The 19,323-nt window shown below is 45.4% G+C and overlaps 1 protein-coding gene across 1 annotated transcript in view; it reads left to right on the top strand.

The window, feature by feature from the left end:
• The window catches only part of stk32a (serine/threonine kinase 32A), a 292,295-nt gene that overhangs the window by 202,697 nt on the left and 70,275 nt on the right, over positions 1 to 19,323 (top strand). The window contains exon 5 of the mRNA XM_033029996.1: positions 10,977 to 11,014. Coding sequence (XP_032885887.1) covers positions 10,977 to 11,014 — 38 coding nt within the window. The remainder of the gene's footprint in view (positions 1 to 10,976; positions 11,015 to 19,323) is intronic.

A 19,323-nucleotide genomic window follows, 5' to 3' on the forward strand; every position in this document is an offset into this window, starting at 1 on the left:
GTTGGAATGACCCGGAGTGGGGCCGTACATCGCCCGGCGCGGCTTCATGGCCATGGGACATTCCAGCGCCCGCCGGGGGCTCCAACTTTGTGACATTTAGACCGGGAGCGGGGCCGTACATCGTTCCGCGCGGCCTAAAATGGCCGTGGGACTTATCATCGCCCGCCTGGGGCTTGGACATCGGGAGAGAAATGGAGAATAGGGGAGAGAAAAGACTTTGCCTTCCATCACAGTGGGTTCACTGTGATGGATGTTTTTGTAAATTGAATTGTGTGTATGTCTGTAGGAAATTGTCTTTGTTTGTATGGCTGTGGAAACGGAGTTTCGTTTGAGCCTCACTGAGGTTCAAATGACATGTAATAAATATTGATATTGATTGATTGCTTGGTACCGGGTGTCAGCGCATAGTCGCTTCACACTGGCAGTCGATGCCGATCTTTAGAGTGCCTTTCCAATTTGTACCCCCAGCAACGACGCAGTACTTCATCTCTTGGTACTGTTTCAACCCAGTCCTGTATATTCAAATATCCAGCCAATTGGATATCCAAGTCTGGGCAGGACCTCAAACCACTCAATTACTTTCGATGTCAGGCCAACTCAATGGTACCTAACAGTTGGTTTTTGCAACAGCTGTTGACTAAGTCTAGGGGGCCTCAAATCCCAAAAAGGCAAGGATGCCCTCAGTGCTTGCTAGACTATTGTTCTCAGATCTTGCTGGGAGTCCAACCCAAGTTCGCGAATGATCGATCCGCTCCATCCAGCGAATTGGAAAACCGATGCTAAACCACACCGTGGTGCCGATTTCTCCCCTCGCAATCTGGAACAGCTCCACACCCTCATTCGCAAACTTGTGTCTGGTGGTCCGTTGAGATCCCGGACGAGCCCCCAATGTAATTATGCTCCTAAAGCTTACCCCCCCTTAGTCTATGTAAAGAGGCGTCATAAACACACTGTGTCTTTACTACTATTTATTGGTAATACACAAACGTTGCTGCCCTAGCTGTACGTGGTCTGTCACAGGAGCTAGAGAGAGATCAATGGGTGGGGAGGTTGCAATTATACTTCTGATATGGGGAGTGGTTAGTAGTGGTGAGGTCACTATATTAAAGGTACATGCACATGTCATCTACATCCTTCCCCTTGGAAACAAAAGCAATACAGTGGTGACGGGGCGACCACGTCTCATACGCTACGAGCAGGTAAGCAAACAGTTAATCAAACAGATGAGCAAACAGCTAAGCAATTTCACCATAGCGGACAGGCGGCTTAACCAGCCGGCCGGACCGGGTCCGCAGCTCGCCATCTCCCCCCTCTGCAGGAAGAGCAGGGGCCGGAGCGGGAGCGGGTGACCGAACCGGGGATCCTGGAGGAGAAAGAGTAGGCGGAGTCAGAGGAGGGGATGCAGGCGCAGCAGCGGGTGGATGGGCAGGCGAACGAGGGCTGGCAGGTGGAGAGCGGGGCTGGAAGAGCTGAGATGGCAGGGTCCGAGGCATGCGTGGGGCGGCAGGCATTGTGGCGGACAACAGAGGGGAGAAAGGGTCGGCAGGCGGTGGTGGGGGCTCGTTGACAAGCCGCAGATGTTGGCGGGACCGGCGGTAGATGGTACCGTCGTGGTCGACCAGGTAGGACCGCGGCGAACCACCATCACCGACGACGGTGGCAAGCTTGGAGTGACCGGAGGGGGACTGCATCCGGACGACTTGGCCGGGGAACAGACGCGGTAGGGGACGGCAGGACTGGTCGTGGGAGCGCTTTTGCACTGCGTGCTTGAGGGCAATGCGCTCTTGGACAGCAGCTGGCTGGAGGACAGAGGGCACGAGGGACCGCTGGGTCACAGGGAGGGGAGGTCTCATGGTGCGAGCCATCAGCCGCTGTGCTGGCGAGCCCAAGGCAGGGTCGCGGGAGATGTTTCAAAGATTGAGGAGGGCCAAGTAAAAGTCGGAGTTGGACAGTCTGCAATGCTCCAGCAAGTCCGAAGCACTGCGGACAGTGCGCTCTGCCAGGCCGTTGCTTAGCGGGTACTCTGGACTGCTGGTGTAGTGTCGGAAGTTCCAGCTGACAGCGAAACCCCGAAACTCGGCACTGGTGAATTGGCTGCCGTTATCAGATTGGAGGCTCGCTGGGGAGCCGAAAGTGGCGAAGTGGCGGCGCAGCTTCCCGATGACGGCCGAAGAGGTGAGGGAGTGCAGCTGGTCGACCTTGAACCAGCTGGAATAAGAGTCAACGAGGACCAGGAAGTGCTTGCCACGCCACTCGAAAATGTCAGTGGCGACAACCATCCAGGGCAGTTCAGGGGCAGGCTGTTGCAGAAGCGGCTGGCGTTGCTGATGGGGAGCTTGCCCAGCTTATCATCGAAACGGTCGGGGTATTCGTGCAGGGGGTCCATGAGGGTCCGCACCTGGTGGATATCACGGTGAAAGGAGACCAAGCCGAGGTCTTGGCACGCCTGGGCACCCAGCAAGGTAACGTTGTCAGAGTCTAGCAGGTATTGGATGCGTGGGTTCCAATCCCACTTCTGACACCATGTAAAGATTCGTCATAAACACACTGTGTCTTTACTACTATTTATTGGTAATACACAAACGTTGCTGCCCTAGCTGTACGTGGTCTGTCACAGGAGCTAGAGCGAGATCAATGGGTGGGGAGGTTGCAATTATACTTCTGATATGGGGAGTGGTTAGTAGTGGTGAGGTCACTATATTAAAGGTACATGCACATGTCATCTACAGTCTAGTTCAGTAATGCCAAGTCAAGCACTGGACGACTAAACTTTATTTTTTGAAACAATAACGAACTCCCTATACAATACCTAACCACCGCAGGTTCGATCCTTGTCTCTGCTTGTCCAAGCCCTTCAGCCTCGTGCAAACAGGTACCTCCAAAAGGTCACGCAGTCCCAAGCGCCACTCCAGAAGATCGATAACGATCCTCGTGGGGGTTACCTTTTATAGGTCATCGGACCCTGTGGGGCAGATCTACACGGGGATGGCGGCCCCTACAAGCCAATCACACATCTCAATTACATTAGAGTGTTATTGACAGTTCCACAACCCAATTTCAAAGCGCCCCATGACAATGTTTCTACAGAAGCTTCTGGAAGGAAGTCAATTCATCAACTAATGCACCATTCTGTCAGGTAATGTAAACAATTCAAACAAGGCTTCACACTTCTGCCTATCATCAAACAGCAGCACAAATACTTTGCAACATTATTAACAGTATTTACAATTCCTTTGCAGCTAGCCAATCCTGATCATGCATTTGCAACACCTTTGAGCCTCTCTGCAAAGTCCTCATACATTTTAACAATGAAGAGGACATCTGGATCTTTCCCTATCCTGCATATCAATCTAGGGCTCAGACTAGATGGCGCCACTCACAGCCTGCAACTTTTCACAGACAGAGGTCAAGCAGGCCCTGCAGATGCAAAGATCCTCCATTTTATAAGATCTCAAATCTGGTCAATATTAAAACAGTTGTAGAGGCACCAAATATGGTGAACAAATGGGTTACTTTATTCAGGCATAAAAGGTTCATTATAGACAATAGACAATAGGTGCAGGAGTAGGCCATTTGGCCCTTTGAGCCTTCAATGTGATCATAGCTGATCATCCCCAATCAGTACCCCGTTCCTGCCTTCTCCCCATATCCCCTGACTCAGCTATTTTTAAGAGCCCTATCTAGCTCTCTTTTGAAAGCATCCAGAGAACCTGCCTTCACTGCTCTCTAAGGCAGAGAATTCCACAGACATGCACGTTGGTCCTCTAACATAAAGTTGTCATTGCTACTGCGAGGCTGTTGCCTCATGGACTCGAGCTGAGCTCCTGCTGAGGTGGAAGGACACTCACCCCTGGAGAGAAGAGAGCTGGTCAGCTCAAAGTAAGAGAGAGAGAGAGAGGGTTGTCCCAGGGTTCGTTATATATACCAGGACACACCCCTATTCCCCGTGACAACTCCTCCCTGCCATTGCCCAATCCCATGACCCTACCCCCAATTGCTGATCGTTCGTGTAGCTAGTGGCCCCACCAGAGGGTGCCGCCACACAATCACCATATATTACTAACGCTGCTAAACACTAGCGGTTAGTCAGGACGTTGTCACAGTAGTGACAACTTGTAGTGTAACTTTATTATATGCTAATAAACTTGGATTGTTACTTGGAGTATTTGTTAAGATCTCTACATGGTGTCAGAAGTGGGATGTGAGCTACTTCAAAGAAAGGAATCCCTAGGCGTCATCGCTGCAGTTAACGACCCGTCTCAACCATGGTAGTGGCCACCAAGAAAAACAAAGACAAAATACGAATCTGTATCAACCCCAGAGATCTGAATACTGCGATCAAGCTCCCGCATTATCCAATGCGCACAGTAGAAGAGGGGGCAGTACATTTGGGCAACGCGACTGTGTTCTCTGTTTTGGATGTCAGAAGTTCATTCTGGCAAATCCCGTTAGACCACAAATTGTCTGAACTAACCATTTTTGGCACACCTTTTGGCTGCTACAAGTTTCTGCGAATGCCCTTTGGCATCAACTCCGCCAGTGAAGTCTTCCAGCACACGATGAAACAGCTGTTCACAGGACACCCTTGTGCCATTATTGTCGATGCCATCCTCGTTGCTGGCCGCGACATGTCAGAACATGATGCCAATTTAAAGAAAGTACTGGATCGTGCCAAGGTCATCAACCTCAAGCTCAACTCACTAAATGCAGGTTTCGTGTCAGGGAAGTGAAGTATGTGGGACACGTTTTCACTAATGATGGACTCAAACCAGATCCTTCTGAGACCTTTGCCATTAACGAACTGCTGGTTCCCACAGACGTAACCAGCTTACAAAGATTCCTAGGCATGGTGAATTACCTGGGTAGGTTCATTCCGACACTCGGCTCTTGCACCTAGCCGGCACTCTATCCAGAGCCCTACGCAAGACCTGTGAGCAACAACCTTCAGACAATGACACCTACATTGTGCCTGGACGCCTTGGCTGCCCAGACTTTATACGGGAGAAGGTGGAAGCCTACGCGATCTGCAATAGCCTGGTGCCCCATCAACCCAAGCAGCCGCTTCGCCCTCACCCAGTCCCTGCCCAACCATGGTTCATGCTGGCAACAGACATTTTCAAATGGCGTGGTAAACAGTACCTGGTTCTGGTCGACTCGTACTCGGACTGGCTTGAGATCGATCTGCTTCCCAGCCCCACTTCAGCAGTGGTTGTTCAAAAATTAGCGCGACACTTTTCAAGTCAAGTGGTGCCCGCAAAACCCCTGTCTGACAATGGAAGCCAGTTCACCAGCGTGCTTCAAAAATGGTGCCCAACGATTACCAGCAGTCCCGATTCCCTCAATCGAACGAGCTGGCCAAGTGGGCAGTCTGGAGTGCCAAACATGTTATGGAAAGATCTGATTTAGTAAAATCTGATGTTTACCTCGACTTGCTCAACTTAAGAAACATTGCCCGTGACCCAGTGCTAGGGTCTCCTGCCCAAACGCCCGTGTCAAGGCAGACCCGTACCATGCTGCTCGTACCCAAGTAACTATTACAGCCACAGGTTCGCAAGCCATCGGTAATTCAAGTACGACTTCAGCATATGCGCGACATCCAGAAACACTCGTATGACAAAACAAGCAGGCCACTCGAGCCGCTGGCACGTGGTCAAGTTGTACGACTTCAAACTGACAAGGGGCATGGACACCTTGGTTTGATCCGCAGCTCTGCAACAGAACCACGTTCGTACATGGTCGATTCAAATGGAGGGACTTACCGACAAAACCGTGAACACCTTCTACCAGTGAAGGAACCGCAACCCACGATCCCGGAACCGGATGTTCCTGGACTGTGTCACCGCACGACCGATATTCTCCCCTCCCCGGCCTGGAGTCAATCTGCAGAGTCTGCGCCCGGCATATATCCTGCCTTCTCATCACCACAGTTGGTGTCCCGGTCTACAGTCTTACCTCACCCTTCTCTCAGATCTCCGGTGCCCCAATAGTCCCCGGTCTCACAGTTTTCGTCGGTGAAGAATGGGGATGTGAGCTTGTACCGTACACGTGTGGGTTACATTTGCAAACCTACCCTTAGATACGGGGACTGTGCTTAACCTGCTCCAGTGCTAAAACGACAGGCCTATTCTTAAAGACGCTTGTTAAACTTGATTAGTTGCGCTCATATATATATATACATATATATACACATATATCTTTTTACTCAAAGTAAGATCTTGACCACTTCCTGTTGTTCTGTATATTGATTTTAGATTTAAAAAAAGCTGCCACTTACGGCTGTGATTTTTGGCCATCTTACTCAGCCCTCCTCCGCTGCGCAGGACAAGAGGATTTTTCCCATCGATGAAAAATAAAAGAGTTATTAGTGTTTAAAAAATGTTGAGATTCTCTCTCCTGAAGTCATGCCCCTTCCGGAGGGACTATAAAACCCGGGTCACGTCTCTCAATCTGAGATATGAATAACACTGAACACATGTCTACTAAACTGTGAGCGGTTTTACTGACCTGTCAGTGCCCTTAATGTGGTTTGAAAATATAGTTTGGAAATGCTAAAGCTGTGTTGCCTTTGGTTTGGAAATGCTAAAGCTGTGTTGCCTTTGGTTTGGAAATGCTAAAGCTGTGTTGCCTTTGGTTTGGAAATGCTAAAGCTGGGTTGCCAAATTACAGTTGCCTTGCCTAATTAAAGTTGCCTTGCCTAATTTAAGTTGCCTTGCATTCTATATAATTAAAAGTCTAATCTTGACCACTTCCTGTTTGCACTTTATATTGATTTTAGAAAAAACGCTACCATGTACGACTGTGATTTTTGATCATCTTTCTCAGAGTCCCCCTCCGCTCATCAGGTGCCAAGGATTTTTCCCATCAATGTAAAATAAAAGAGTTATTAGTGTTTAAAAAATGTTGAGATTCTCTCTCCTGTCAATCACGCCATGAAGGCCACACCCCTTCTGGTGGGAGGGGGGAGGTACTATAAAACCCAGAAGTGTGGGCGTGGCTCATTCTCTGCAAGATAGAGGAGGGAGAGGTCACTCCTCGCTGTATTTTGTGGCCTTGCACCCTGCTTGAAATGGTATGAAACTGCACTTGAATTTGGTGGCCTTGCACCCTGCCTGAAGTGGTAAGAAACTGCACTTGAATTTGGTGGCCTTGCACCCTGCTTGAAATAGAATTTCAAGGACTAGCCGTGAGTCAACTGCCAGCCCACCAGCTGTGAGTGAGTGAGCTGCCAGCACAACAGGCTTGAGTAACAGAGCCACCAGCCCAAAAATCCATTCAGACCACAATGTCCATACTATCCATCTGGAAACCAGTCCCTTCAGCCCACAACACCCACACTAGCGCCCCAGAAAGACCCCCCCCCCCCCCCCACTTTGCGTTGGGGGACCATCCCTGCCATGTGATGCTGGGACCCAACGGGTCCCACTTAGTCTCGTGTATATATATATTACCAACGCTTCTAGTCACTAGTATTTAGTCGGGATGTAGTCACAGTGGTGACAACTTGTAGTGGAACTTTATTAGATGCTAATAAACTTGTTGGATTGTTACGGAGTATTTGCTAATATCTCAAAAGATTCTAACCGGCCTTTCTTAGATCTAAGAGCATGGCCACAAACGTCCCCACATTCAATCTGCCAACGTTTCGAACACATGGTCATTTTAAATTCCTACATCCATGCACATAACTTCTTGTAACTCGTATGTAAGTGTAATCTATACATTTGGAGATGCACTTTTATTGCGGTGCATTTCCTTGTGTTTGAATTCCTGTGGAGAATATTTCCTATGGGTTCTGTTTGTAATAACACATTAAATCACCAGCACCACTGTCCTCAATTGGCACTACAAACACTCCTCAAGCCCAGTTTTTTTAAATCCAATCAATCCAACAAAGAATGTAATGTGTAAGCAGGAACTGCAGATGCTGGTTTAAATCGAAGATCGACACAAAAAGCTGGAATAACAGGCAACATCTCCGGAGAGAAGGAATGGGTGACGTTTCGGGTCGAGACCCTTCTTCAGACTGGTTAGGGATAAGGGAAAGGAGAGATATCGACGGTGGTGTGCAGAGATATAGAACAATGAATTAAAGATATGCACAAAGTAATGATGATAAACAAAACAGGCCATCGTTAGCTGTTTTAGGGTGAAAATGAGAAGCAAGTGCAACTTGGGTGGGAGAAGGATAGAGAGAGAGGGGACGCCGGGGCTACCTGGTGAGAAAAATCAATATTCATACCACTGGGCTGTAAGCTGCCCAAGCGAAATATGAGATAAAAAGAACAATAGACAATAAACAATGGACAATAGGTGCAGGAGTTGGCCATTCGGCTCCTCGAGCCAGCACTGCCATTCAATGTGATTATGGCTGAACATCCACAAGCAGTACCCAGTTCCTGCCTTATCAACACATCTTTAACAGCCCTATCTAGCTCTCTCTTGAAAGTATCCAGAGAACCAGCATCCACCTCCCTCAGAGGCAGAGAATTCCATGGAATCACAACTCTCTGTGTGAAAAAGTGTTTCCTCATCTACGTTCTAAATGGCATACCCCTTATTCTTAAACTGCGGCCCCTGGTTCTGGACTCCCCCAACATCGGGAACAACGTTTACTACCTCTAGCATGTCCAAACCCTTAATATTCTTATATGTTTCGATGAGATCTCCTCTCATCCTCCTAAATTCCAGAGTATACAAGCCCAGCCGGTCCATTCTCTCAGCATATGACAGTCCCGCCATCCGGGAATTAACCTGGTGAACCTACACTGCACTCCCTCAATAGCAAGAATGTCCTTCCTCATATTTGGAGACCAAATATGAACAAGAACCCCCAGACCCGTTTGTACTTCCCCTTTTCCAAACTTGACACCATTTAGATAATAATCTGCCTTCCTGATTTTGCTACCAAAGTGGAGAATCTCACATTTATCCACATTAAACTGCATCTGCCATGCATCTGCCCACTCAGCCAACCAGTCCAAGTCACCCTGCATTCTCATAGCAACCTCCTCACAGTTCACGCTGCCACCCAGCTTTGTGTCATCTGTAAATTTGCTAATGTTACTTGTAATCCCTTCATCTAAATCATTAATATATATTGTAAATAGCTGTGGTCCCAGCACCGAGCCTTGCGGTACCCCACTAGTCACTGCCTGCCATTCTGAAAGGGACCCGTTAAGCCCTACTCTTTGTTTCCTGCCTGCCAACCAATTTTCTATCCATGTCAGCACTCTACCCCCAAATACCATGTGCCCTAATTTTGCCCACTAATCTCCTATGTTGGACCTTATCAAATGCTTTCTGAAAGTCCAGATGCACTACATCCACTGGCTCTCCCTTGTCCATTTTCCTAGTTACATCCTCAAAAAATTCTAGAAGATTAGTCAAGCATGATTTCTCCTTTGTAAATCCATGCTGACTCGGACCGATCCTGTTACTGCTACCCAAATATGCCGCTATTTCATCTTTTATGATTGACTCCAATATCTTCCCCACCACCGACGTCAGGCTAACTGGTCTATAATTCCCTGAACGAAAAATCACATTCACAATCTCAGTGCTAATAATTGCCATGGAACTTTAACATCCACCTGAAACCATGGATGGGATCTGCACTGGTAATGGTTCATCCACTGTAGCACTCACTCATTATTCCAACCCGGTTCATTGAACACATATCAATCATCTGATTTAGAGGAAAGGGTGTTTTGATCACAGCACAGCCTATATCAGAACACTATCTCTATGAATCCTAATAGATTGTTGTTTTGTGATTACAGTCAGTTCCAACCATGTTCCACCCATCATAGACACAAGATCTGGTGTAACTCAGCGGGATAGGCAGCATCTCTGGATATGCTGCCTGTCCTACTGAGTTACTACAGCATTTTGTATCTATCTTCGGTTTAGAGCAGCATCTGCAGTTCCTTCCTGCACATGTTCCACCCATGATCTGCAAATGGTCCCAGGGTTCAATATAAATTCCTTAACTCCAGTCAGAAGTCAAGTCAAGTCAAGTCACATTTATTTATATAGCACATTTAAAAAACAACTCTCGTTGTCCAAAGTGCTTTACATTTGTTATAAGAATAGTATAAACAAACAAACTACATACATATATACATATAGCCCTCGCTCAGTGGACGTCAGGAAAGGCTTGGGAGTATAGATAAGATTTTAGTCTTGACTTAAAGGAGTCGATGGAGGGGGCAGTTCTGATGGGAAGGGGGATACTGTTCCACAGTCTAGGAGCTGCAACCGCAAAGGCGCGGTCGCCCCTGAGCTTATGCCTAGACCGCGGGATATTCAGCTGCCCCAAGTCAGCCGATCTGAGGGACCTGGAGGTGGAGTGGTGGGTGAGAAGACTTTTAATGTAGGAGGGGGCAAGCCCATTGAGGGCTTTGTAGACATAGAGGAGGGTCTTGAAATGTATACGGAACCGCACAGGGGGCCAGTGGAGAGAGAAGAAGAACCTTAATTAGATTATAGGTGAAAGAAAGGGTTATACAAAACTTTGTCAAACCTTGTGAAACCTCTCCCTTTCCAACCTGTGATATTACCCAGCTTTAGTCTTTGAAGAAGAAGTGACATTTTATGGAAACGTTGAAAATACATTATGTTTAATTGGATAGATCTGAACTTTGATGTGCAATTTATGAAAACATGAAGATTAAGATAATTGATTGAAGAGTTGGAGGATATTTCAATGGAGTACATGGAGTTGTTGGTCCTGATGGCCTAGATTATTATCTATATAGTTCCTTCTAAATCCAATATTTATTAGTGCCCGCTTCTCTTTAATGTCATCTCTAGCTCCATAGTCACTTGTTATTTACTTATGAAAATATCTATAAGTTTTGGAAAATCAAAATGATATAATTGGAAACTATTTTGAGAAGAAGCTTTAGTGAAGGGTTCACTAAATAACAAGGAAGCTGTTGATCACATTTATTCATCTTTGTTTTTTTCCCTTGCAGGGACATTAAGCCTGACAACATTCTTCTTGATGATTATGGTAAGTGACAAAGAGTACTTGAGGTGAAAGTAAATTATACTTGTTGATACTTAATTCGCGATATGCTCACTGCTTACTATATAAAATGCAATACAATGTCAGGTGTTTTTAGATGATGTTAAGATCACCGTATTTGGTTAGCAGATCTGAGATGGACAATTATGAAGTTACAATAGACCTCGGTGCCTGGAATAGGAAGAATGTCAGCTTTAGATGGCTATCCTGGTGGAAATCACATATGCATCGATGCCATAAAGATAGAATCAGAAAGAGGGCAGCACCATGGTACAGCAGTTAGTGCTGCTGCCTCTCAGCATAAGGCACCTGGAGTCAATCTGGATTCAGACCTGCAATGATTCGTGGATTAGCTCATTAAGAGGAAATTTAGAAAATAATGCGGTAAACAGGAAAATCCTCATAGTATAGGCATCTTTGACCATTCTTACAAATTATACAACTCATCAGAGACATAAGAGATACAGCTGCTGGAATCCCAAGTGAAAAATATACTGCTGGAGGATCTGAACGGGTCAGACAGCATCTATGGAGGGATGCTGGGAATAGCAATTATCCATTTCTCTCCACAGATGCTGCCTGACCTACTGAGTTCCTCCAGTAGCTCTGCCAGACACCGGATAATAGAGATATATATCAAAGAATGGATAGCAGGTTGGCTGGATGGCAGAAGGCAAAGAGCGGCATTAAAGAAGCTTTTTCTAGTTGGCTGCCAGTGACTAGAGGAGTTCTGCAGGGTTCGGTGCTGTGGCCACACACTTCACTTGTATATTAATGACTTTGATGCGGGAATTGAAGGCTTTATGGCCAAGTTTTGCAGATGATAAGTAGGTAGGTGGAGGGGCAGGTAGTGTAGAGAAAGCAGGGACTCTGCAGGAGGACTTGGATGGGTTGGGAGGGTGGGCAACGAAGTGGCAGATGGAATACAGCGTAACTAAGTGTGGAGTCATGCATTTTGGTAGGAGGAATATAGTCTACACCTCTAGAAGGCTGTGGAGGGCAAGTCAATAGATGTTTTTAAGGCGGTGATTGACAGGTGTCAGGGGTTATGGGAAGAAGGCAGGATTAAATGGCAGAGTAGACTTGATGGGCCGAATGGACTAATTCTGTTCCTGTAACTGATGAATGTTTGCTATCATTCCTTCTCACAGTGAGGTTAAACAGCCAGGAATAAAATATGATTCATTGTTGAAGACTATATGTTCTGGTAGGTTTTGACATTGATAGGTTTTTCTTGCCTTGTCAATGTTATAGATACATAGATACATAGAAAATAGGTGCAGGAGTAGGCCATTCGGCCCTTCGAGCCTGCACCGCCATTCAATATGATCATGGCTGATCATCCAACTCAGTATCCTGTACCTGCCTTCTCTCCATACCCCCTGATCCCATTAGCCACAAGGGCCACATCTAACTCCCTCTTAAATATAGCCAATGAACTGGCCTCAACTACCTTCTGTGGCAGAGAGTTCCAGAGATTCACCACTCTCTGTGTGAAAAATGTTTTTCTCATCTCGGTCTTAAAGGATTTCCCCTCTATCCTTAAGCTGTGACCCCTTGTCCTGGACTTCCCCAACATCGGGAACAATCTTCCTGCATCTAGCCTGTCCAAACCCTTAACAATTTTGTAAGTTTCTATAAGATCCCCCCTCAATCTCCTAAATTCTAGCGAGTACAAGCCGAGTCTATCCAGTCTTTCTTCATATGAAAGTCCTGACATCCCAGGAATCAGTCTGGTGAACCTTCTCTGCACTCCCTCTATGGCAATAATGTCCTTCCTCAGATTTGGAGACCAAAACTGTACGCAATACTCCAGGTGTGGTCTCACCCTATACAACTGCAGTAGAACCTCCCTGCTCCTATACTCAAATCCTTTTGCTATGAATGCTATCATACCATTCGCCTTCTTCACTGCCTGCTGCACCTGCATGCCTACTTTCAATGACTGGTGTACCATGACACCCAGGTCTCGTTGCATCTCCCCTTTTCCTAATCGGCCACCATTTAGATAATAGTCTGCTTTCCTGTTTTTGCTACGAAAATGGATAACCTCACATTTATCCACATTATACTGCATCTGCCATGCATTTGCCCACTCACCCAGCCTATCCAAGTCACCTTGCAGCCTCCTAGCATCCTCCTCACAGCTAACACTGCCCCCCAGCTTAGTGTCATCCGCAAACTTGGAGATGTTGCATTCAATTCCCTCGTCCAGATCATTAATATTCCCATTGGTTTAATGCCCAACTACTTGGCATGACTGTCAATATTAACTACGCAATGGTCGTTTCTCCTTCCACAAAAATCTCCTTGCATTTAGTGAATGCATTTCTTGGGTCACACTCACACTTGCAATGTTGCTTCCATTGTCTTTGATCAGCACCGCTGACAGATAGTTTATTGGTGTGTCAGCTCTTCTAAATACTGACCCAAAAACTGGCGAGTGTGCAAAACTGTGAGAAATTGCCTTCACAGCTCCGATATCATTTGTAGCTCTCAGGATCTTTGATCTTAATATAGCATGCATCACGAGACAATCCATTATGTTGAAAATAAAATAGACTGAGCATTTGCGCAAATCCACGCACCTCCGACACTCACCTCCAGGTCTTTCTAAGTTGACAATACAATTTTTGAAACTGTCACTGGAAAGCATTGTTCACTTGGGTTGGGGTGTGCATAGTACATTAACATCAGAATCTGAGCACCCGTGAGCTAGTCTGGACAATGTACCCAGCAGTATTCCACTTCAAGATCTTTTATCCCATTCTGTAGTCAATCTGATACGGAAAAATGACTTATTGGTGTTTTTACATTGCGGCCATTGGTGGAATAGCTGATTTGGGGCATAATATGATTAGGTCTGATTAATGATATGTCACAAAATATTTAATTAAACCTTAGAATAAAGGGGAGGTCATTTAAGACCTCAGTGAGAAAAAACTTTTCACCAAGAGAGTTGTGAATTTATGGAATTCCCTGCCACAGAGGGCAGTGGAGGCCAAATCACTGGATGGATTTAAGAGAGAATTAGATAGAACTCTAGGGGCTAGTGGAGTCAAGGGATATAGGGAGAAGGCAGGCACAGGTTATTGATAGGGGACGATCAGCCATGATCACAATGAATGGCAGTGCTGGCTCGAAGGGCCGAATGGCCTCCTCCTGCACTTATTTTCTATGTTTCTAGAAAAATGATTGTGAGTACAAGAGTCTGTTTTACTGTTTTTGGTCATTGTTTTGTCAAAGTGTGATGTAAGTCACAGGTTCCTCCTGACTGTCAACCCTCAAATGTTTGATTACAAGACCATAACCTGAAGTTTCACCTTATTGTATGGATCATGTGTAATGGACACAAGATGTTTTACTCACTGTATGACTCACTGTACCTTAGACAATATATCCTTCAATAATTGAAGCAGTAGAGCTACTGTTGCCAAATCCAATAGCAAATATGCATAATGTTATATCAATCCTAATAATGTCTCATGTCAGCTACATTCTCAGGTCAAGAGAGTCAAGAGTCATGAGTGTTTTATTGTCATATGCCATATGTTCCAAGACAGAACGATAAAATTCTTACTTACAGCCGTACACCAAATATGTAAACATAGTATGTAGACACAAAATGCTGGAGTAACTCAGCGAGTGAGGCAGCATCGCTGGAGAGAAGGAATGGGCGACGTTTCGAGTCGAGACCCTTCTTCAGACTATGTAAACATAGTATTCCGTTAACACCATAATAAACAGCAAAAATTTTCAGTATTTTGCAAACACACACACACACACACACACAAACAATAATAGTGTAAAGACAAAAAACATGCCCCCAACTCTATATAGTTTGGAGCTTATTTGGAGGTTGTAGTGCTTAATTGCCTGATGGTTGCTGGGAAGAAGTTGTTCCTGAACTTGGACTTTACAGTTTTTAGGCACCTGTACCTTCTTCCCGATGGCAATAGTGGAATGACAGTGTGGCCAGGGTGGTGTGGGTCTCTGATGATGTTAGCTGCCTTTTTGTGTCAGCAACTCCTGTAGATCCCTTCGATGGTGGGGAGGTCAGAACCCGTGATAGACTGGGCAGTGTTCACCAATTTTTTCAAACTTCTTCATTCCTTTGTGTTTGAGTTGCCAAACTAGACTGTGATGCCACCAGCCAATATGCTCTCTGTTGTACAGTCTCGAGTTTCTGAGAGTTTCTAGAAACAAAGATATGTGCGGACCTGGTATGGCACTTTATTGCTTGCGGAATGTTGACCAAGATCTCTACTTTAATGCAGGATTATACCCTTATTCAATGTATAAATAATGACAAAACCATGAAGCTACCATAAATAAATATGTGTATAAGCCTAGCTGCAGAACATTTATTGCAACAATTTGGCATGTCAACCTCTGACTCTCTGTTGAATGGATGAACGAGATTAACTTCAAATTGGCTCCATCTATAATAATGTTCCAGAGCTGTGTTTTGGCCTGTTCAGGATTTGCTGAGTATATCTGATCTTGTTAATTTCACGTGCCATTAATCTGCCCATGGTGAGATCTGCCTGAGGCTTCATTTTCCAGAAAGACTTCAAATTCTGTCAACAATGCGAGTCGTAGATCGAGTAAAAGCACAGTGTCTATTGCCCAGAGTAGGGGAATCGAGAACTAGAAGACATAGGTTTAAGGTGAAGGGAGGAAGATTTAATAGGAACCTGCGGGGTAACATTTTGGAATACGGAAAAACCCTGTGCGGAACATAGTAAGGTGGAAAATTACTCTGTGTAACAGTTTTACACAGATGGTGGTGGGTGAATGGAACGAGCTGCCATAGTTGAAGCAGGTACTACTGTAATGTATAAAAAACATTTAGACAGGGACATGGAGAGGGTAGATTAAAATGGATATGGACCAAACACAGGCAGGTGAGGCATGTTGGTCGGTGTGGGCATGTTGGGCCTGTTTCCACACTGTATGACCCTATGACTAAACTGTGATTTGTGGTGCACATGTATCCCACTCATACCACCAATCATGTCGACATAAATCCTCATGCTCGCTAAAATATCCCCCCTGCCCATACAAGAAGTACACATAGCACTGGGAGGAGAGAGGAATGTCATGATGGAATGGTTCAGAGGAAGTAATTTATGGATTATATAAGAAATTTAAGATGTGAACTAACTGCTAATAATGCTCATCATTAAATGCTGAGGCTCTAATGTTGAAATTCTCTCTCAAACCCTCTTGGTTTTCTAATTAGGGATGTTCCTTAAAACCATCGCTTTAACCAAGATTTAGTCTTTCATTATAACAGCTTCTAATGTTAAATCAAATCAAGTCAACTTTATTGTCATTTACACAAGTACAGTGTGATATGTTTTCAATTAAAATCCTGCTTGCAGTATCATCACAGGCATAGACAACACAAAAAACCCATACATTATATAGATTATACAGAAGTTACTCACACCTTTCATATCAATCTACCTATCCAAAGATAGACACAAAATGCTGGAGTAACTCAGCGGGACAGGCAACATCTCTGGATCGAAGGAATGGGTGACGTTTCGGTTCGAGACCCTTCTTCAGGCCCTTCTTCAGACTCCAGCATTTTTGTGTCTATGTTCAGTTTAAACCAGCATCTGCAGTTCCATCCTACAACAATCCACCGATCCAAATGTCTTTCAAATTTTGTTATTGTACCTGCTTCAACCACTTCCTCTGGCAGCTCGTTCCACATATATACACCCGGCAGCAATGTTGGGCCTATATTTGTTCACAGCTGCCTAAATGCATGAATGTCTGAAAGGCTGACGAGTCATCAGATGTTGAAAGACAAATGTGTTACACTGACCTCAAGCACTTAATTGGTGATATTTTTGACCACCACTGGGAACTTGGCCTCTGCATTGATATAACATCTTGAGGCAGTTGAATTAACTACTTGTCTTTGACAGTCTTTGCAGGAGAGGGGTTTTGGGCACTGAATAATTTTATATCACTGACCTCCACAAATTATCTTTTTGACTATCCGTCAGTTGGTTGATCCTGCAGTGAGTGGAATCACGCTCCATGCAGCCTTACCCCCACCACCCACCTCCACAACCTAACAAGCAGCAAGAAGAGATGTTTTCTTTTGTTCACGTGGTACATTTCACTTATAGGACTGTTTCCCTGACAGCCACAAACTCTCCAATAAGACAAACTCCCACACTCCAAAGACGTACAGGTTTGTAAGTTAATTGGCTTGGTGTAAATGTAAATTGTCCCTAGTGTGTGTAGGATAGTGTTAATGTGCGGGGAACGCTGGCCAGCGCGGACTCAGTGGACCAAAGGACCTGTTTCCGCGCTGTATCTCTAAACTAAGCTAAAAGTAAACTATGGAACGGAATACAGAATAGTGCTGAACCACTATCTACCTCGTTGGTGACACTAGTACTATCCTTGATCAAACTTTGCTAGCTTTACCTTGCCCTAAACGTTATTCCTTATCATGTATCTATACTATACACTGTAAATGGCTCAATTGTAATCATGTATTGTCTTTCTGCTGTCAAGATAGCACGTAACAAAAGCTTTTTACTGTACCTTGGTACACGTGACAATAAACTAAACTGTTAATACTCCTGATGTTTTCTGGGTCAGGGAATCCTAACAGGAGTAAGAAGCTGTGAAAGAGGAATGTAAAGGTGTATATTTCACCAAATACAGTGGAGTTGTTACTCGGCGCCAGATGCTACTTCATTCCAGAAGGGCGAGCAACCAAGCATTGGTAGAGAGCTGGGAGTGGGTGCAGTGTGGTCATGCCGTTGAGATGGGTGAGAGAGTGCAGGAATGGCCAAGGTGCAGAATGAGTGAGCGAGCAAGAGTGGTGGATGCATAATTAGGATAATATTTTAAAAGAGTTTGGGTTGACAGGTTAGATTAATTGTGGGACACACTGTGGCTTGCAGACATTGGGAGCATCTATGGTTGTAGGGAGATCAGGAGATTCAGTCTTTTGGGGAAGATTGAGGATTGATGATTTTGAGAATATCAGTAATCTGGAGAAGACATTGAGGCAATGGGGTATGGTGATTTGCATGAAGGCTAGAGAGGTACAGCTCCACCCGAGATCATTCCTTCCATTCCTGAGAATTGTTCACAACACCAACAGCCCACTAATTGTAAATATGACTGTGAGCTGTTCCCACCCTGCAGAAGGGGGTGGGAGATTGCAACCTTCACATGGTCCACCCTGTTTCGACAAATGCCATGAACCTGACATGCACAATCAAATAAGATCAAATAGAACGTTGTCCTACAACTTTAGGCTGTGCACGCCATATGCAAGAAGATGAAGAAGACCCAGTAGAAGATGCCTGCAGCCCCGCAGCAACTGGTAAATCCATACCACCGGTCTCCCAACGCTTGAGTTCCCAATGGGCTGCACATAACTCAGTAACTCAGGCACGTGTAAGATGGGGATGGCCTGTAATTATGAAGGTATCAGAATCTACATTGGAGACTACAGGAGAAGAGGGAACAGCCAATAATCACTGGGAGATCAGGTTGAGGGTAATGGGAGGGATTAGAGTCAAAATGTGTGGTTAGGTGATCACATGGGAGAGAGACGGTCACTGATTGTGGGGAAATTAATATTGGTGGCGTGGGGAGGGCAGCTTAGAGCAGTAGTCAAAAGGAGATCAAGGAATTGCCCCTTGATCCTTGGTGAATGTGGTGGGGCCCCTTGGTGATTATGTGGAAAATGGAAATGTTGAGGGGGAAGGGAGCCAGTCTCAGAGGTAGACTTGAGATTTAATAAGCGCACGTCCTTTGGGAATGGCTGGTGTAGACAGGGAGGCCTGGAAATGTGGACATTGGTGGATCATTAATGAAGAGTGGTATTTGGAGGGCAGGGATCATGAAATGGGAAGGCTAATGAACTTGGGAGAGTGGGAAGCCAGTGGTGGTAGAGAGGTTGGAAGGGGGGGGTGATCATAGTGATGGTGAGGAGATTAAAGCTTCCATGATATGATGGTTGGTGGGAGGGGAAGAATGGTGATCTCAGGGAGATCAGAGATGAGAGGACGATGGGAGATCATGGTTGGGTATCAGTGATCAAACGGAGATCAGATAAAGGAGGATCTACTATCTGTTACAATTGTTCTACTTTTCTAAATCTTTTTTCTACCTGTAAACATAGCAGCATTTCTAAATGTTTCTATTGCCAAGAAACTGATGTGCCACAATGTCCTACACTGCTGAGAGTGAGAATTATATTTTTTCCTGTTGTACTTGAGTTTGAACTGATTGTATCTGTGTATGGT

Source organism: Amblyraja radiata, chromosome 11 (assembly GCF_010909765.2).
Source record: "Amblyraja radiata isolate CabotCenter1 chromosome 11, sAmbRad1.1.pri, whole genome shotgun sequence".
Lineage (NCBI taxonomy): Eukaryota > Metazoa > Chordata > Chondrichthyes > Rajiformes > Rajidae > Amblyraja > Amblyraja radiata.